At 34.9% G+C, this 22,202-nt stretch overlaps 2 protein-coding genes across 4 annotated transcripts in view; one reads left to right on the forward strand and one right to left on the reverse strand.

The window, feature by feature from the left end:
• The window catches only part of Hnf4 (Hepatocyte nuclear factor 4), a 258,912-nt gene extending 251,555 nt beyond the window's left edge, over positions 1–7,357 (reverse strand). For all 3 annotated transcript variants that reach the window (XM_089639008.1, XM_089639011.1, XM_089639007.1), the window contains exon 1: positions 7,232–7,357. In XM_089639008.1, coding sequence (XP_089495134.1) covers positions 7,232–7,340 — 109 coding nt within the window. In that variant the 5' untranslated portion in view covers positions 7,341–7,357. The remainder of the gene's footprint in view (positions 1–7,231) is intronic.
• Positions 7,358–11,302: 3,945 nt separating this feature from the next.
• Positions 11,303–22,202, forward strand: part of LOC149418808 (E3 ubiquitin-protein ligase AMFR-like) — a 178,672-nt gene continuing 167,772 nt past the window's right edge. The window contains exon 1 of the mRNA XM_089639006.1: positions 11,303–11,788. Coding sequence (XP_089495132.1) covers positions 11,498–11,788 — 291 coding nt within the window. The 5' untranslated portion in view covers positions 11,303–11,497. The remainder of the gene's footprint in view (positions 11,789–22,202) is intronic.

The following is a 22,202-nucleotide window of genomic DNA, read 5'->3' on the forward strand; positions in this document are numbered from 1 at the left end:
GAAAGTAAACGTTGTCCAGATCAATACCATCCAATTCCGGCCATAAAAAATCAGTAATCATCTCTCGATAGCGCAATCGATTCACCGTAACTATTGCTCCAGCCTCATTTTCGAAAAAGTAAGGTCCAATGACTCCGCCGGACTATAAACCGCACCAAACAGTCACACGTTCAGGATAGAGAGGCTTTTCAACAAAAACTCTTGGGTTTTCCGAGCCCCAGATGCTACAATTTGCTTGTTGACGAAACCACCGAGGTGGAAATGGGCCTCATCACTCAAGATGATTTGCATTTGATTCACTCATGTGAATTTTTATAATTTCAAGGCGTAGTTTCTACTTGTCAAATGTCAAAAAATGACAGCTTCAAAAGTAACATCTACCGAAATAGCGGGCTATTCAAAATCACACCTCTTATTGGAAAACCCTGTAATAAAAATAAGAAATATTTTTTAAAGTTAAACCGATTGCTACGATAGAGGCCCCTAAATTATTCATTTTAACTATTTTTAGGATTTTATTAATGGATTCCAGTAAAAATATTTGAGACAAACTGGAAAGATTATTATTTTTCTTTCTAACGTCAAAAAACTGAGTTTTTCTGCATGATAGAAAAAAAGATAAAAATATTTTTATAAAATATGAACGCCCGTTCATATATGACCCTCAAACGCTGGAGGGCATCCCAACCTAAGTTGCAAGCTATACTATGTAGACAGCAATACAACATAATAATATGATTATGTCTCGATAGTATTTGTGGCGCCATATCAGTCGGGCTCCCGGATGTCAACGATAAGTTCCAGCAGCGTGATCCACAACTTGACTGAGCTTATCTATAAGTTCACCTCGTCAAATTTGCATTGTTTTTATTGATAGCGCCAACTTTAAACAAATACCTATGTAAAAGAGAATTTTCACTAACTATGCAAACGGTTAAAAATATTAGTAAGTTAATTTTTCCGATTATGATTATCGTACTAAAAATAAGTAACATATTCTTAATTATTGATTTTAAGAACACGATATAAAACCTCACATTCCGAAGCGATTCCAATTGGCTACAACGTCATTGTGATGTAGAAAAGGCTACTGGCTGGTATGACGGCTGTCACCAACGTTGCCCGGCGTGATGTCAAAGCCGCCGAATTTACGAATAAAAATGTCGTTTGGGCGGCAAATCGAAAATGTCACGTTTTGAGATATAATAGAAAATTCATTCGTTTACATATAAATACGCTCATTATCTTAATTTTTTTAAAGAATAAAAAATACAGTGAAAATACCCTTGTATGTGTGATATAACTAAACTAAACTAAACGTGTTCGTACAAACAGGTCTCCAACTCGTCTTCGAAGGATTTTATAAATTAGGGATTTATTAATACTCAACGTATTATAATGGTGACTCGATAGTCGACCTAACTAGAAGCTGGCTAACTGGAATCTGAAACAGTAAGTTTATCTGGGAGCCTTCCCACTGGCCCTGGCGACTACTGGCCACTGGTTCCATCTTGCGGACTTCCACGCAAGCTCTATGCACTGCCATCTGTGCGTGCATCTATGAAGCTCTTACTTCCCAACAGTAAAGAACCCGAAATCATAATTATTTACTTTTTTACATTGACTCTACACAGGAGGCCCTGAGGTAAAAAATATCCCTAAGGGTCTACGTCGTCTTTAGAGATGTTATATTGAGGTAAGAAAATGGTGAACCTGGGTCTTGAAGAGAGAAAGAGATGTAGGATGAAGGAAACACAGAGGCCTGAAAAACATTCCACAGCCGAGCTGTTGAACTCAAAAACGAGTCGTAGAAACTCATTGTCGTTCTCATGTGACAAATTTCAACTGTGTACAAATGTCACTAGTTTCGACGAGGCGATCGACAGCAGCTGGAAATCGTGTCCATTTTTCATATAAAAATGTAAATAGCATAAAAACTGCCCAAATCAAGGGGGACCGAGGCGTTCCCAATTTGGAGAAAGTTGAGAGGCTGAAGTAAAGTGAGGAGAAGTAAAAAAAGGCAAAAAAATCTTACCAGCTTTCCAAATTCAAGTTAGTACCTACATAAGTTATTAACCCTGCGACAGGGCGCACCTCTGGGATACCTGAGTTCGGGCGCAATGTGCCTGGCAGGCAATGGTTTAAAATTGGCCGTTTTTAACTACCTATATTAATTTCTAAAAAAACATGTTTTACCTGTCACAGTAGATATCTCTATATTATATATATAAACACAAGCGAATTCGAATGCAACGTTATTACAAAAATTCAAAGCAATCGGTGAAGAACTTTTAGAGATTTAATTTTTATCAAACGACCATTTACATTTTTTAATTACATAGATAGATAACATAAATAAGCCGTTTATCGAAGATTTTCGTTGTGTAAAAAGGTACCTATCTCGCTGGATAGATAATGACTTTGTTACACTTTCACTATTAAAATAGAAAATAAAACATTTTTTAACTTATTTCCACTTGTTTATTAAGTGGAAATAAGTTACAAAATGTTTTATTTTCTATTTTAATACTATATAATTCCACCACGTATAACAGTATAATAAATAAACTCACGTTCACTATTTCTAAAAGTGACGTTATCACCGAGAGAACTATATCGCAGTTTACGAACACTTCGAAAAATTGTTAATTTGAAGGTAAGGACAAATTTAATTTAGTTAAGGCGATGCCATACGTAGTAATTCAAAATCATGTGTTTTTGGTTTGAAAATTTGGTCGCCTAGAAATGTTTCAGATGCTTATTAAATAACGCGAGTATAATACATCTTGTCATTAATAATCGAGTTTTTTTTATATTAACTCCACACAGGAGGCCATGAAGAAAATAATTTCACTCAGGGCCTATGTCATCTTTGGAGATGCTGTGTGGAGGGTCTTTTTGTGTAGAGGAAGGAGTGAACATGGGTCTTGAAGAGTCCCATGTTGTAGGAGGGAGGAAACACAGAGGCCGGCAGTTCGTTCCACAGCCGAGCTGTTGAACTTAAGAACGAATCGTAGAAGCGACCCTTTCTCATGTGACAAATGTCAACCGTTTACAAATGTTGGGCGCGCGTTTGGTGTGTATCCCGACTACGAACCGGTGCCGGAGGGATCAATGACGCTAGTTCCTCAGAGAATCTTCCATTGTAATACCGATAGAACAAGGACAGCATACCTACCTGACGCCTGTGCTCTAAAGATTGCAGTCCGTTTGTTAAGATTGGGGAGAGTAATTTTTAGATAAGTCTTTTTATAAGCTCAGAAAAAAATAATGTATAAAGCCTATGAAAACTGCTTTAAAGTTCAAAATTTCCTACTTACGAACCCATTTTTGGTTATAGTTTTATTACATAATGTGGAAAATTAAGTTATTTATAAAATGATCGGAAAACATTTAAATATTTATGCCTGAACAATGAACATCCACAAAATAAAATAAAAGGCACTTTTTGGCCAGTTTTTTTCTTGCATAAATCAAAACAACTGGATGGTGTTAAGCGGGAATGTAAGCCTTATCGCCATCTACGTAAGGGTTGTTATTGATAGCGGCTCAATTTAAAATATTACACGACGTAGTGCATTGCCTTGAGTAGAACGAGAATCGCTTTCCAGGGTAATAAAATAATCCAGCCTGTGCCTGTCAGATCAGGTGCGCCCGATGGAGGGTTAAGTATATATTATGTATACCTCTTATTAAGTACTTTAGTTTCGTGTAGATAAAAACCTTAAACCTTGAGGTGACAATACTAATAACTATTTTGGGAATAATACTAAAGATAGGTAAGTACTAGGTACCTATTTTTCGCAAGGTCATTATTTGCCGAAAATGTTTACACGAGAAGTAAGTAATTATTTTATCTTTCGTTCAAATTACTGTTATTAGATTTTATCTTTATTTTTTAAATTAAGGGATTACAGATAATACTTGTATCTCCATTACGATAACGATAACGTCAGGATATTTCGTGTTATTTAAGTACCTACCGAGTAAATACTTATTATTATGTATTATTTGTGTTTGATTGCTAGGTATTGCTTTTGATTTGATTTTACGAAATTTGATTGTTTAAATATATCGACATTGATTTATGATGAATGAGGTGGTTTTGCATGAAAAGAAATGCCACAAAACACAAATGAAATCCCTACTTCATTTTATCAAAATTCATAACAAATTTACAGCAAATATTTTTGTTCTAATTATTATTTTTTTTAATTTTAAGTTGTACGTCGTATAATTAGAGTTTACCTAAGAAACACAACATTTCGTTTAGTGTGTGTGTTGGTGCATATATGATATACACTTACGCATATATTTCAACAGTTATGTCGGTGAAAAGTGTCACTGAGAAACAGTTATTATTATTGCTATTAGCGAAACATCATTACAAATGTAGACATGCGTTACTAGAATTTGAATAGGTGGTATTCGATTAGTTTTTGTCGTAATTAAACAAAAATATATAGTGCATTGTTTTTAAGACCCGTGAGAATCACGGGATATTATAATTTTAGGATTTGTGAAGCGGAAAGTATTTATAAATTAGAAATTAGATGGATGTCAGAAATTTACTTTCCGAATGAACAACGTTAGTAAACTTGTTAAAAATAAAGATATTTGTCAAAAATTTTAACAAAAGAAATACACATTTTAACATTATCATTGACATAGAATTATTGTCAAAATAAAATAATTTTGGAATCGCTAGGTTCGCTTGTCCCCACAATCAGTTCCAATTTTGACAATTAAAAGTTCATTGAACGCAAATAATTTTAATTCACGCATGCACCGATGCACCGACAGCCGAAATTAGTATGTTTTTTATTTTTTATTTTATTTCAGTGGATGTTTTTTTCTGAGAGAGAAATACAATTTTGAAACATGCTGTATGCAAGCAATGCATCTGTGTGAGTTCTGTGTTCGCAAAACTTATATTATACACGGTGTCCGGAAACTCGTAGTACAAGCGGGAAACTGGATAATCTACACCACATGGGGAACCCAAAAAAACATAAAGTTTTTTGATTTGAGCATTTTCAAAAAAAAAAAAAAACCAAAAAAAATATTTTTCGGTTATTTTAGGGTTAAAGTTTTTTCTGGTGTTAAGGGTTGAATAACAGATGTTTTAACCCTGCAGAGCAGAAATATTTTATGATTACACCGGGTTAAATGAAGGGTGATTTCAAAATAATGCTTCAAATCCGAGTTTCTTCATTTGTTTTACTTTCAAATAGTTTTAATTAGTTGGGTACTTTGATCTTCAGTAATAATTTATAAGAATTTGATTAAAAAAAAAAAAAAATCAACTACAAACTAGATTTACTCGATAACGAAAGCTCAGATAATAAAATAATACTACAAAATCGACTCCAAATGTGATGTAGATTCACCAGTTTCCCGCTTGTACTACGAGTTTCCGGACACCCTGTAGAATAATTTGAAGTCGTAGCGTCAAATAAGACAAGAAAGAAAAACATCGAGGATATGGAAAGGCAAAGAAGAGTGATATCCGTTAGAGATCCTGGATTCGATTCACAGTTGACACGTTTTCTTTTTATTTTCTGTGCCTAGTTTATGTTTCGTTTAGATGTGTTATTATTATATTTTTCTTGAACGATATATACTTGTTTACTTCCATTTGTTTTTTTAATATTTCGAGTGCAGGTATAGATTGATACGATCCCACTGATCCCGAATATAAAAATATAAATAAAGATACATAATTGCATATCGAGCAGTCTGCACCTAATATTAGAATGATGTGAGTGCGTATTATTTGTAATAGAAACACGCGACCGAAGCGTGGCAGTGAATATTATATTTATATTATTGCGATTAGACCGTCTACATCGTATTGACTCTAGAAGTTCACGCAGATCAATGAAACATGGAAGAAATGCGATACCAGTTCATAATTTTCCTTTTTTTATTACTTACAGAAAATTACATGAACATTTATAACTGTAATACCACAATAAATGCATACATTACAATAATAACATAATTATTCTTTTTTTGGAATAACTTGAGTAAAACCTCATATTGTAATATAACAATAATAATAGTCACTCTCAAACGAAAACCTAATTCAGAAAAAAAAATCGGTGGTATCTAGGATCCAGAGCAAAGCCCGGGCAAGGTTGAGGTTCTAGTTGCTGTTTCAGGTTTTCGTTTGAGAGTCTCTAATATTGTCTTCAATGATGAATTATTTTTTTGTTGAAGAAGAAGATAATACTAATAAATCGAAACGAAACATAAAATGGAACAATATACGGAACTTCGAGTTGTTCAAGAATTCGAATTGTCTGTTGTTCTCATTGTCTCGCCGAGTTGATTGAGGAGTTGTCCTGGTTAGATAAAAATCCTAGGTTCGTTTTCCAGTTGAGACCGTTACCTATTTATTCTCTGTCTTAGTCGCCGAGTTGGTTGAGGAGTTGTCCTGTTTAGATAAAAATCCTGGGTTCGTTTTCCAGTTGAGACCGTTACCTATTTATTCTCTGTCTTAGTCGCCGAGTTGGTTGAGGAGTTGTCCTGGTTAGATAGAAATCCTGGGTTCCATTTCCAGTTGAGACAGTTCCCTTTTTATTCTGTCCTAATCGCCGAGTTGGTTGAGGTGTTGTCCCGGTTAGACTGACATCCTGATTGGAGTTGAGACCGTTACCTTTTTATTATTTTGTGTTTTTTTCTGTTTTATGTTTCGTTTAGATATATTAGTGTTATCCTCGTCTTCAACTTATATACTTTGATGGGTTATCCTTAAAAGTTGCTAAAAAAAGTTATTCCAATAAAATTTAATTATTTTTGCTAATTTCATTTCAGAAGGAATAGTAGACCAATCCCCTTTTCTTTTTTAACATTGTCTGGAAGGCTATTTATAAATTGCCCCCTCGTAGCCAATGGATTGTTTGCCATATCGTGAATGCATGATGTTTATGTAGGTATGTTATCATGTTGTCGTGTGAAGTGCGGTCTGTGGGATGTGCGGAATGGTTGCTAATTTAACGGAAAATATACATCATAACTTTGTTTTCTAAGGCCTCACTAAAAACCTTTTACATTTGCATGAACATCATTCTGACCTATCGCGGTACCTCCATGAAACAAGTAACAATACTGGAACGTTACAGAATTTATTTTATTTTCCGCTGTATGTCTGTAGATAATACGAGATGTGCTGATTTGGGAAATATGCATAGGTACACATTTAAAAAATTAACACTTCGTAACTTACCATCTTCCATACGTAGTGCATGTAGCGACATCTCTGGACCAACGACGGAGTTATTTTGCACTATGACAGAAGCAGTGCACGCGCGCTTCATTTCTTGATTCGTTTCCATTTTGTACCGCGGCGCTACTGTCGCCTGTCAAAAAAACATCCTTGCTTTGCTTTCCCTATGTTTTCACAAAACTGTACCCGCACTTGACTTTAATATGATTTATTAATAGTTATTGCAATTTAATAATTGAAAGATGATGATTTTAAACAATAACACGAACGGGGCCTGCTTTAAGCGAATAAAACACGGCGTATTGTCAGGCCACGTTACAACGAATAGGCAAACTTGTCAGTGACGATATTTTATCTTCCGTCGCGATGGAAAGTGTTGGCGCTGTTTGGGTCTTGAATATTTTTTAAAAGTTGTTTTCTCGGCGTGATAATGTTATCAGTAATGGAATGAATGTCTGGAATGATGAAGTGAAAACGCTACGCGTGCAACAGAGTTGACAGATTATGTGGAGAGTTGACTTGAAATTTAAAAATAGCGCGCCATTGTTCAAAATGCACTGTGCCAATTTTAACTTTATTTTTGTGTGTTAAACTAGTATGTGTTATGTTCATATTATATATTTACAATTTTCAATTAAACTTTATTAAATGATACGATAATGATAGGGTTTTTCACTTCTTTAAGCACAAATGATTTTTTACATTTTTTTCAATTCATGTTCGAAATTTAAAGTTTTTCCCCGCCATTATTTGTATAATAATAATAATTGGATTATTTTATAGCGCCTATATTTGGCTATTTGTGAAAAATTTCCTCAAGGGCGCAATACAATTTATTATTTCCTAGGCTCTATCTAATTTTATTATTTACAAACATCAAAAAAACACACATACCTATTGTTTACAAATGCTATGTCATTCATTAATATTCACTTGTTATGATGACCTAAGAGGAATAATAATATTATGTTCCTCCGAGGATGTGACGTTTGCCGAAAGGTTAATATGTGAAGTTAGAACCAAGAAAATAAGTTATTTTGTTCATGTTTTTCTCACTTCGTAAATAGTCGTTTCTTGTACCTATTGATTAAGTAATATTTTTAAAAAAATAAGTATATTAGTTAAGAAATGGAGTGTTATTTCAACATTTAGGGTGACTTTTTGAAATAATGGCGTTCAGAGCTCCAGGCCTAAAAGGCCAATTTCTCTTTCTCATAATGATTTAAATTAAAAGGTTATTGAAAAATAGATCTAATTTAGGTTTTGTGAAAAAAAAAGTTTTGCAATGAAACATGGCTGCAATATGGGTAGAATTAGTCTTTACGTAGGATTTGTTTCGGTTTTTTAAATAGTGTTTTTATATGCTCAGCACGGGCAAGCCACCCAGTGAGGCCAACATTACTGGAAAACTTTGAAATGTAAAAAATTTTGTACAAAATAAAAAATAAAAATATTTTCGTCGTGCTGGGCGAGACAATTTATAGACGAGTTTTAATGAGTGGGGATACCCGGCATACCCGCATAAAATAATTCCGGGAGACTTTAGATGGAGTGGGACTTCTTACTTCTGTTTCAAGTTGACAGACGGCCGTTTCCTCCTGAATATGGTTTTCTGCGATTTCCCATATTTTCTACAGGAGAATCCGGAGAAATTCCCTATAATAAAGCGCAGCTGAATTTCCCCCCCGATCCCAACATAACACAAACCGACATGTATGTAGTATATAGCCGTGGCTAACTGCTGGTGCTGAAGCTGAAAACCTGCAATTTTAGAAGGGTTTTTAAGTAACAATTTTTCCCTACCGAGAAAATACAAGGCCTCTAAGTCTATAATAGTTAGGAAACATTTAAAAACACTAATATGAGGTAATAATTGTGAGGCGCAATTACGCCGTTCTATTTGTATAAAGAATATTAACTTTAAATTCCGTAAATTTAAATGATTCGCCACTTCATGGAAAAAGAATCTAGAAAATGAAAAAAAAAATACTTCAGAGTCCCGATGGAGTCGGGAAACCCTCATACATTTGGGTTCTCCCAGGGCAATATGTACGGCTTTATTTTGGAAAGTTTGGAGTCATTTTGAGTCACGTTGAGTTAGTTTGGGTAGCAGAAGTCGGGGACGCCCGAGGAAGACATGGTACGACCAAGTGAATCAGATACTTGAGTCGGGCCATGTCAAGAGTCAGAACAATAGAAGAGTATGTATGAGACGATTTATGAATGTGAATAAGGCAAGGAGTGTGTGCCAAGACCGAGTTGTTTGGCGGTCCGTCCTCTCTGCCTACCCCTGCGGGAAACGGCGTGATGGTTAGTTAGTTAGTTTGGAGTCATTTTAAATGTGAAATGTCATTACCTAATTCCGATTTTCAAAGACATTGAACTGTGTTTACTTGCAAGTAATCTTATATGACAATTTTTTATTGTAATTTATGCTTATTTAGCTGGAAACAAATATGTAAAACACAGGAATATTTTGTATTTTTTGATTTTATTTATTTATTTCTACAACTAAAAAGGCTATTACATAAGAGTGATACACGATGCAGTGTACGGTGACCGGATAAATCATCACAATGATAATTCATCACATCTTTAAAAAATTATATAAAATCATGGAAAGTTATTTTTTTTTTTTTTTTTTTTTTTAAAAGAAACACAAACATTTCCGGGTTACGAATAACCCAACAATGTTTGAAAATCTCCTACTACCACCACAGAAAGCCGAAAATGTTGCTTGTGTTGTGATGGAGGACTTAGCCAGCCGAGGAATCGAACACGCGACGCTCGGGTGAGACCCAAGCGCTATGCCCACTCAACCACTGACCGGTCAGTTATGAAACAAAAACTTTATTAACTGGGTTAAGTAGGTTAGGTTAGGTAAGGTTAGGTGGGTTAAAAAAAATTCTTCGTTTCTAATGACTTCATACCACCTTTTAAAAGTGTGTTGAATTGTCACTGTGTTGAGTTATCATGGAACCGCAGTGTACATAGGAAAATATCTGTATTATATACGAAATAATAACGATTTACTATGAGGGCGATTGGTATTTTACCCATTGCATAGGAATATTCATATGCTATGATAATTCTGACTGAAATCAAAGAAAATCACATGTAGGTATATTTTTACTGCCTTACTAATTCGATTCTTACACGCCCGTTCAACGATGGTGTTGAAACACCGTTTTAACGAAACACCATGTTATAAGTCAAGTATTTCACTGTTCTGAATTCCTTAGGGTGCTTTCCCATAAATCGCGGATCATTTGTCCTGTGTATACGTTACATTACAGTTTCAACATTTTTCACGTTTTGACAAAGAGAAATTTCTACTACAAACGGTTTTTTTAAATTCTATCTACATAATTTTATTTTATTCGTTTTACGCCCAGCAGGACATGGATTTTAAGAACAGAATATACCTAGTGAGCTAGGTATCGAAAATTATACAAAAAAAATAAAGCATGATATAACAGTAAACTGATAAACTAAATATGAAACAATATTAGTAAAACATGTAACATGCAACATAAAAGACAAATCACTAAAACTACATTACCAACGTTACTATAATTTGTAGGATTCAACGAAGTGATAATATATGTAGATTAATTATATAAAAAATGCAGTCAATAATACAATATCAATAGTATTTCCAAACTTGTTGACCAGATCATGCATATTGGTTAGTGAGTTTGGAAGTGTCTTCGATATAGCCAATTCAGAACTTCACTGAAAGTTATGTAATGTACCTACATAGAAAAGCCATTATTATCTTATTCCAATATATTTGAGTGGCTCCAGTTATATACCAAAGAAACTTTATTTCTGATTCCCAGATCAAAATGTTACATGTACTATTACATATAATATATATATTGTTGTGCCATCTATGGGCAACACGAAAAAATCTTTTCCAAATAAAAATAGCAAAGATTTAGACCTTTAATGCTCAACGACGCCACAGCGGCGCGCTCTGTGTAATTCTGCGAGCAGCTGCGTAGTAGAAAAGAAGGAGGGAACATCCACATAGCCGCCATACTGAAATAAACGTCAGATGATTTTCGCCGCAGTCCGTATCACACTTGTCGTTCTGTAACTCGTTCTAGTCATTTCCCTTCCCGTGAACAATAATAACATTATTATTAAACGTTCCAGTACCGTGGTATTTATGTGAATTAGAATAAAATAAACCGTGTTGTAATGAAAACGGCGCAGTTTTCCCAGTGATTCGATCTTTTCGCGTGTTATTTTCGTTTCAAGATGCCCGTGACATTCTTGGATCGCATCCCCCTGCCAAATCTAAAGATTTACTCGATTCTGAGTGTGCTATTGTTGTCAGTGTCGGTGTATCATGCCGTGAATGTGACCAGTGACCCGGGGTGGAAAGTGAATGCCACCCTGAGCGAAACCGGTGAGGAAATAAAGGCCAGCGACCTCACTATTTTGCTCCAGACGGCGGGAAATTCCAGGTTTTCCAATGAAACCAGAACCTTTGGGAAACAGATGGCTGATGTAGCTAGCTTTATGATACAAGAACCTTTTTGCATTTGGGTGAGTGATCATTCTAAGATTATTATGATAAGATTTATGTGTTCATTTTTATTACAATCATTAATCATCCCAGTTTTCTCCATTTTCCAGGAATCATAATATTTATATTTAGATGTTTATTTTTGGTACTTTGACAAGTTGACAACGCAGAATACAATGTAGAAAAATATTTAATGTTGCTATCCTCTCTCACCTGTTCACCTCTCTGGTTATTCGTTAATAAACCTACTTGATTCTGGAGATGACTTGAGGGCGGTCCGTCTGATTGACAATTCATTGTTAACAGATGCACAGACGCGATTTGGGCATTCTGGGTCTGTTCTACAGGTATTTTAATGGAGCCTGCTCTAAGGAGTCAGCACCATTGAACACCGGTGCATGTTGTACCTCCCGTTCACAGTTGATGTTGGATTCACGAGTTCGGTTCTCGTCTTCAACTCGTTTTTGTGTAAGATGGCTTGTATGTGGAACGAACTACCGGCGCCTGTTTATCCTCCTTCATACAATCCGGACCTCTTCAAGACCTGCATTAACAAATCACTTCCTACAGCCCCCACCTTAACCCGTGTCCAACGCTGCCCAACCAGGTGGGCACTCTTGGGAGCACGTAAAAAAAATTCAATACATATTTTTTTAATTCAAAGTAAATTCATTGTAAAGGGTTTCTTTGTTTATGATTATTTTTTAACTGGTATCCCCAATATATAACTATTGTATCTACCGAGTTGTAGATGCTGACATAAAACGTTGCAGGTTACAGGTAGCCTCCTTTTTATGTAGAAATAAGCAAAATACCAGCTCATCATAATATTATTTTCAAGCCATACAAATGAATCTGGGGCAAACGTAACTATTTAAATCTTCCGTTGTAGGTTAACACCTACTTTATTATGTACTGGCAGTTATTTTGTTGCAATGCTATGTTATCTAACACGATATAATCTATTCCAGTATTAACTCTATAATTTTTTTTTATGTCGCTAAATTCAAATGTGACTGTAAATATGTACATTTCTAGATAAGTACCTACCAAGATTTACCGATTTAAAAAAAAAATATATTTATTTATTTTGTAAGACATAAACAGCTTTTATATAATATACAATGATAGATATAAAAATACAAGTTAACTGAAGTCAAGCCACAGAAGTTTCTTATGTTAAAGTTCATTAGATATGAAGTTTTAATATCTTAAAATTAATTTGGTGAGGAAGGGGAGAGGAAGAGGAAAATAGGAAGAGGATAGGAGATGCTCCCGATACATTCCATGCTCTCATATTAATAATCGATCGTACGCATTACTTCATATCGATATTTCTTCAGGTTATTACCAAAAATGTCAATGCTGTAAAATTTTGTATTATATTGTACACACATATACGAGGAATTAGGGATTTTTTTCGAATGTTTCTTCTACACGAGGGTAGATAAAATAAATCAGATTGTCGGGTTGATCTAGACGGAATATGAAGATTTATTAAATTGGTAAGTTCTGGTGAGTAAAATAATTTGGTATAATTTTGCATGTATTTTAATCTTACTTTTAATATTTTCTTTAAAATATCTTTTTTATCAATCATTTTTATAATTATTTTTCATTTCTAATATAGTTTCTACAATAATATACATTTTTTAAATTTTTATTTTAACGTAACAATTTCTTTTTCCGTTATGTTTTATTATTGTTATTCTTACATAAATCATGTATGACGTACGACTACCATAATACGGGCATGAGCCTAGTATGGTAGTAGTATGAGAAAATCACCAAAATTGTAATCTTTTAAAATTTATGAAATAAAATTAAAATAATCTCCTTACATCACATCATGGGTTGTGTAAGTGTATGTGTGAATCATATAATTATGATATTGTTAAAATTTTGTTATTTTTTTTCTCATAAAAACCACTTCAAGTCGCTTTCACCTTAATGGTTATTGCACAGAACTTGAACATTTCAACGTTAATTTACAAGTTCTGTTAAAGTTTTATTCAAGTTCTGTTATTGTTTCATTTCTGTGAAACAACCGGATCATAATGGAATATTAACAAAACTTGAAAAGAGTATTCACAGATCTTGAAAATTAGCTTTAGAATTGAATTGACGAATTGTTCAAATTCTGTGGAACATCTGGCCCTTAATGTAATTCAAGGTCTGTGGAAGATCAGAAGTCAATTGTTTAACAGGACTTGAATAATAACAAAACTTCAATAGAAATTTTACTGTAATTAAATTATTATTTTTATTTAGTAACTATATTTAGAGCATAGACCTCTTTTCTTCTGCATCTAGGAAATAACGCCATTGGTGTCTTCGGCACTGTGGCTAGGGAAACACGGAAAACGCACGTCCAACAATTGCATACGGTCGTCATTCGTCCCACGAGAACGGGTCGCTTCTACGATTGGTTGTTCTTATTTCATGATATGCCGGTCTCTTTGTTTCCTCCATCCTTCGAGAACCAGATCACTTCCTCAAAAAGACGCACCACACAGCATCCCAAAATATGACATAGAGGGAAATAATTTTAACACGGAGAAAAACGAGTACGGCTTTTTTATCAAGACACTGTTAAAAATGTGATTGCGAGACCTTTTCCCGATAAAATTATTAGTCATTCAGAATATAGCTGAACACGTATTCTTACAGGAGATTTTTAAAATTTTATTTATTTATTTATCGATATAAAGTTTTTACATATATTTTTCGAAATCTGTCTCACTAGCAGTGGCGGTTTTCTCTAAAGTGCGTTTGTGCGGCGAACCCCCATTAAAAATATGAGAAAATAAAACATCCTTGTTTTATAATAATATAAGCACATTATAGATAGCACGCTATTAAAATTTCGCCTTCAAAACCCGCGCCACCGAAAAATACGATGCCTATTCCAAATTTGTGCGAGTTAAAATCCGCGCCAAACTCTCCATACAAAATAATCTTAGCCGGTACAGACCCTATGACGGTGATATATACAACATTTGGTCTTTCTTTGCAAAAATAAGACAAATTGTGTGCGCCGAACACGCGTTGTGATATCACGTGACCTCCGAACATTGACGAATGTAACCGAAGAAACCCGAGAACTTCGCGGCCGACGTTTAACCTTTGAACCATAGGGATGCAAGTTAAGTGTTATTTTTTTATGTTATATTATGGTATTTAACTTTGTAGTCATTTTTGTACATATTTTTGTTTTCTTGTTTCTGCATTTCTCCAACCGTTTGCTTATGGCATGTGTAAATCTACTACCTATTTTTAAATTTATTTCGTGCCACCTTTATTTGTTTTTTTGATGTTTTAAAATATCTATTATATATTCTACGAAATTATTCTTCTCTAAAAAACAATAATAATTAGCAACGTACCTACATTGAGTGCTATAAAAACATTAAACAATTTAATTCCTATAAAACTTTTCTCATTATCTAATAATTGTGTCTAGGTAAAGTGATTTAAAAACAATAATATGTAGGTACCCCTCCCACTAACTTTATTTAAGTTGTGTGACTGCTGCCGTATTCGACTATTTGACGTAGGACAACAGTAAGTAAATTTTAATTAGATATGTTTATCTTCTCTTGAATTTCTGAACCCCCTGTTAAAAAAACCACGAACCGCCACTGCTCACTAGGGTACACCTGTGTCGAGACAGACCTATTCAGATACTTAGATAGAATATTTACATGCATTACTAAATCAAAACACAAATTACAAAGTTGTACACACTAAACCCATGGTTTAACACCATGTAAATCATCTTCGAAAATATTATATTATTATTTGACTTCCTGATAACATATTCGTGGTTTACTGATTATGAACTAGTAGACGCGTACCGGGCGTTGCTCTACTTTTCTCTACTTTCTATGAATATAATATGTATGTATTAGGCATATAAACCTTCAGGGAGAAATTCTCTAAATGATAGCGAAAACCCTATCAATATCCGTTGCGTAGAAGAAGAACTAAGCCCACAAACAGACAGACGCGGATAGCGAATTTGTTTTATACTATTTAGGGATGAATGTTATGAAATTTGTCAAATCATTCGTTATATGCCTCCAGTCCCGTTTTTAATAAATTAACAATATTTTATATCAGTAAGTTTTCTCTGTGCATTCATTCTGTGTGGAGGTAATATTAAAAAAAAATTATCTTTTTAACTGAAAGTAAAAGAAATAATAAAATAATTATGTCAACGTCACGCTTCTTACTAGTTCATCTCCCGGAGTGCGTCAACCAATATTTTGTTTGAATTGCTTATCGTACTTTTGTAAGCGAAGTTATCATTTTACCCCACAAAAAATCTACGCGATGCGCGTTCCATCTGAAAATAGGCGTGTTGACCAAATTACTTTTTCACTACGCCACACAGTGGGCTGAAAATCGCCTTTCATAGACATAGAGACTTGAATTTTCAAGGGTTTTTTTTTTTGCTAGAAATGGATTCTGCTATAAAATGTCGTACGAAGCAATTGCGTGTACAAATGAAGGAGTTATAATTTTTTTAAGAAAAATTTGTATGGCGCTGACATTAAAAATGAGGCTATCTCTGGAATCATAAGGTTGGCCGTTCTATCTTTACACACAGATAATACTACTATTTATTTGTATTTTTTTGACGTACTTCATATTGTGGCGCAAGGTGCGATTATTTTTTAAAAAATCCTCAAAGTTGAAAAAAACCCTTTTTAATGTTGATGATTCATTTTAATGCTTAAATGCTTTTAGGCTTGCAGTGTAAATAAAATATTGTAAACTAGACAAAGCATACTCATATGTAAAGCATTTAAGCATTAAAATGAATCTTCAACATAAAAAAGTATTTTTTTCAACTTTGAGGATTTTTAAAAAAAAAATCACAAGTTTCGCCACAATACAAAGTATGTCGAAAAAATACAAATAAATAGTAGTATATTTGTGTGTGAGGATATAATGGTCAACCTTATGATTCCAGAGATAGCCTCATTTTTAATGTCAGTTCCATACAAATTTTTCTTAAAAAAATGATGACTCCTTCATTTGTACACGCAATTCCTTCATACAAAATTTTATAGCATATTAATGATCAGCAGAATCCATTTCTAGCCAAAAAAAATACACTTGAAAATTCAAGTCTCTATGTCTATGAAAGGCGATTTTCAGCCCACTGTGCACAGTGTTTTGGCTTGCAGTGTAAATAAAATATTGTAAACTAGACAAAGCATACTCATATGTAAAGCATTTAAGCATTAAAATGATTCATCAACAAAAAAAAGATTTTTTTTCTACTTTAGGATTTTTAAAAAAATAATCGCACCTTGCGCCACAATATGAAGTATGTCAAAAAATACAAATAAATAGTAGTATTATCTGTGTGTAAAGATAGAACGGCCAACCTTATGATTCCAGAGATAGCCTCATTTTTAATGTCAGCGCCATACAATTTTTTCTTAAAAAAATTATAACTCCTTCATTTGTACACGCAATTACTTCGTACGACATTTGATAGCATAGTAATGATCAGCAGAATCCATTTCTAGCAAAAAAAAATACCCTTGAAAATTCAAGTCTCTATGTCTATGAAAGGCGATTTTCAGCCCACTGTGCGCCAGCGCTATCCGAGTTATTGCTGCTTCACAGTTACTGGTAGCGCTGATGATGGCTAACCTTCGATAGGAGAGGGAGAATTAGAAAATATTTTGCCATAATTTCATGTTTTATGATTTTAGATTTTTTGTTCCAGCCTTGAACATATGATGATGTCGTTATTGATAACAATTCCAAACATAAGAAAACCTCCACATTTATATCGTCATATTTATTTTTTTTGTAATATCTTTTGGAATATATGTGTTTTTTATACTTTGTTTATTTTTACATTAAGAGGAAGCTACAAGCCAAAAATGTGTATATTCTTGGTATACCTTATATCGTTGGTAATAGGCATTAAAATCGCTTGACAAACGGAGTCTATAAACGTTCGATTTCAAGCAAAAACTGGTTTTTATTTATTTTGTAAATAATTTTATAAGAAAGCAACAAAGTTAATCAACTGAAAATGTCACAGATAATCTTAGCTATAATACTGTATTTTTTAAAGTTGTTCCCTGTATGCCTTCATACATTTCTATTGAAAAAAAATTTTTTTTAGTAGTTTGCATTTATATTTTTTATTGAGTAATTTATTTTTTTATTTGTACTTTTATTTCTACTCAAGCAAAGCGATATGAAAACCCTCAATTTATCTAAAGCACATTTTTTGGTATTCATAATGTACACCAATTCGTTTTAAAGATTAATCAAAATAGTGATTTGGCATTAAGCTTCGCCTTAACACTACACAGGAAAATCATTTCCCTTTTAATATTTAAGACTATGATGGTATTTGAAAATGGAGGAGATGAAGTTTTGGTAAAGAACTTCACTTCATGAACCACGGCACTCCTGCAAAGTGACCAAACGTAACCGACCTCTTGGGATGACCTAAGGGAGAGGTCTTGGTTATCTGATGAATGGTTCCCGGGCTGCGCGCGATACCCATACCCGCCTCCCAACCTCCCAAATGGAAATTAATTAATTGTGTTTATAAATCGTAAATTTATTTTCCTTGAATGCGAGTTGGGTTAATAATGTATTTTCCAAGTGTACAGCTCTGCTGGGAATTGTGGAAAACACTATCATAGCAGGTATTTAGAATTTATAGTTGGGTTAGGTTAGGTTGCATTTTGGTGTGCAACTAAATCTAATCTTGGCGGCCAGTAAAGGAACGCCGCCCTTGTCATTCGGTTGTCAAAATATTTTCAGTTGGGTTTCGTTTCCTACTTACTAAGCGGTGCAAATATCGCGCTTTCAATGAGTTCAAATATAAATTTTCCTTTCAAAAATATTCAGAATCGAAACGCTGGTTGAAATGGCTTTAGCCGTGTTTGGTGACCAGATCTGAATAGCCAGGTACTTCTTCTTCCCACATCATTTCCGTCCCCACTACCTTCAGCATAACAAATTATCCCAATTGGGCATGCCGTAGTCTCAATGGTTCCAGACGTTTGGGAGCAGTTAAAAACCGCTATTTTCGTATCATCAGAAGTTAATCATTTTCTTTTAATTTTGCTTTTTAATCAGCCATTTAGGCGATACACTACGTCGTGTAATATTTTAAATTGAGCCGCTATCAATAACAACCCTTACGTAGATGGCGATAAGGTTTAAATTTCCGCTTAATACCATCCGCCTGTTTTGATTTATGCAAGAAAAAAACATGGCCAAAAAGTGCCTTTTATTTCATTTTGTGGATGTTGAGGAATAAATATGAATTTTTTTTTCGATCATTTTATAAATAACCTAATTTGCCACATTATACAATAAAATCATAACCGAAAATGGGTTCGTAAGTAGGAGATTTTGAACTAGCAATTTTCATTATTTATATTATTTACATTATTTTTTTCTGGGCTTATAAAAAGACTGATCTAAAAAATACTCGATTATTTCAAAGGGCAAGATGTATTCTACTCGCAGTATTTAATTAAAGCATCTGAAACATTTCTAGGCGACCAAATTTTTAAACCAAAAACACATGATTTTGCATTACTACGTATGGCATCGCCTTAAAAGCAATGATTGCAGCGTCCTCTCTACATTTTTCTTTTCTTTTAAATTTATTCGTGTCGCTGTAATTTTGTTATTACTTAAGTTCCCATTAAAGTATTTTTTACTATGGCACGATTATGTAAATTACAAATTGGAAAATCCTTAGCCCTGCTACAAAATGTCACGTTTAGTGGTAAAACCCAAAAACTCTTAGGCTAATAGTTATTTGAATTTCAATCAATAATCTGTTATTATGTAAATCGAGCATTACTCGTATGTTGTGCCCGTCACAAAGTTGACTTAGTTCATACGTAATACGATAAAATCATACTAAATATTCAATCATTCAACAAACGCGCAAAACTGTCACGCTTTGCTTGGCTCTAGGAATAATTTCTTTTAACAAGTCAGAGCTATATGATTTATTTATGACACGTTGTGTGATAAATGTCTCACGCACGCTTCTTGATGTGACAAATGTCACGTAAACGCATCCTCGTCACAGTGGCTTGTGTATTTGTTTACTCAGTTCGTCCCCATGTATATATTTTTTGAGCTTAGTGGCAGAGTGGTAAACTTGTAGGCACGAACCCTGAAGGGATGTGTTCGAAAACCGGCGTGAGCAAATGAAATTAAATTTACACCAATAGTCTCTATGTTTCTTCTGTAAGAGACCACGATTCAGAATTGAAACGTTGTTAGAAATATGTATGGAGCCAGTGAAAATGACATCCCAAGATGGGGTATGCTGCGAGGATGAAGATAGTGGGGAGGGGAAGGAGATGGCAAAGATGAAGTATAGAAAGTACCTGGCTATTCAGATCTGGTCACTAAACGCGGAGCGTAGCAGGTAACGCATTTCAAGCAACGTTTAATCCTACATGTTGGTCTTACACCGGGGCGATACTGAGAGTATCTTCCACTCTGGAATATGCCGCAAGTATAGATACTATATGTTATTTAAAATTAATAAATAACCCTAATTAATCGTCGCAAATTTTTTTGCGCACGCTGGGATTTGAACCCGCGACCTCTTTGATTTTGTTTTCTTAATTGAATGAATAAACGAATGATTTAATGAAATGGAATCTTGGATGTGTAAACTAACCCACTTCCTCGCATCCGTTCAAGCTGAAACTCGACAGATAATCTCGTTGTTGATGACCATGCATTCTATCAACCGGTGGCACTCACGCACACACACACGCGCGTACACATACAGATTTCTCAGAAATTGGATGACATCATAAAAATTTACAGCAGTTAATATACGAAATAAATGTCAGTATCAACCAACTCGGTTGGTTCGCGCGGTTCACTCATTTTAGTCAGTCCGTGTGGAGGTTTGTTCATTCCTCAGTCAAACCAATAAAATAATATTATATATTTTTTAAATATTAAGAAAAATATACAGGGTGTATCGGCACTAACCCGACAAACTTTAACCAGCTATTCCTTAGCATATTTGGAGTAAAAAATCTTATGCTGGTTAAAGTTTGTCGGGTACGTGCCGATACACCCTGTATGTATTATATTAGAGATGCTTATTTTTCAGGGGTTAATTTTTTTTAAATTTCGTTACCTACATAGAGCCTTTAGTTAATTAAGTCATATTTGTGCATCGCTTTCGGGGGAGGTTCAGTATGGTTGGGTTGGGTTGGGTTGGGTTAGGTTGGTTTGGGTTGGTTCGGGTTGGGTTGGGTTGGGTTGGGTTGGGTTGGGTTGGGTTGGGTTCTGTTGGGTTGGGTTAGGTTAGGTTCGGTTAGGTTAGGTTAGGGGGAGGTTAGGCTACGCTAGGCTAGGCTAGGCTAGGCTCAGGTTGGGTTTAGGTTTAAGGTTTAGGGTTAGGTTAGGGGGAGGTTCAGTATGGTTGGGTTGGGTTAGGTTCATTTGGGTTGGTTCGGGTTGGGTTGGGTTGGGTTGGGTTGGGTTGGGTTGGGTTGGGTTGGGTTGGGTTGGGTTGGGTTGGGTTGGGTTGGGTTGGGTTGGGTTGGGTTCTGTTGGGTTGGGTTGGGTTCTGTTGGGTTGGGTTAGGTTAGGTTAGGTTAGGTTCGGTTCGGTTAGGTTAGGTTAGGGGGAGGTTAGGCTACGCTAGGCTAGGCTAGGCTAGGCTCAGGTTGGGTTTAGGTTTAAGGTTTAGGGTTAGGTTAGGGGGAGGTTCAGTATGGTTGGGTTGGGTTAGGTAAGGTTTGGTATGCTTAGGATTACACAAACAAAAGCTTATCTGTGATAGTCGCCACTACGACTGAAATGGTTTTGGTTTTGTAAATATGCGGCCGGGCCAACCAACTACTAGTATATACTAGTGTAGGACAATACCAATAGAGGTGAGTACCTACCTATAATAGCCATTAGAGGCGCGAATACCTCCTAACCAGTCATTGCCCCCTGTAGGTACTACAGATCGATCACCGGCATTGGGCGAGGTGCAACCGCCGATAGATCTGGTGTGGCTCAACCGAATTTTAGTAAGAACATTTTGGTTTATTGTTATATCTGCCTTTCTTTGCAGATTTAAGTGTTGGTAACTTTTTGTAAAAAGTAAAAGGTTCTACTTAGAATTGTGTCTATTTACGTTACAAATAATAGATCTGGATTTAGCTACACTGTTCATTACCCGAGGGTTGGTAATTCTCTCGTTCGAGAAGCTTGTTCCCTGTCAATCTCATCTCACAATTAATTGTTACACTCTAGCGACATCTGTCGGACTCTGGAGCAAGCTTTATGACTAGCGCCATCTCTCTCTCTCTGGTTTCAATCCTGGGATTGGTTTACAGCAATTTCATCTAATCTCCTCTTCCATTCTTCCCTGTCTTGTGCGGCTCTTTTGACTTCTGCATA

This window comes from Hesperophylax consimilis, chromosome 13 (assembly GCF_061612785.1).
Source record: "Hesperophylax consimilis isolate HC1 chromosome 13, BYU_Hcon_1.0, whole genome shotgun sequence".
NCBI lineage: Eukaryota > Metazoa > Arthropoda > Insecta > Trichoptera > Limnephilidae > Hesperophylax > Hesperophylax consimilis.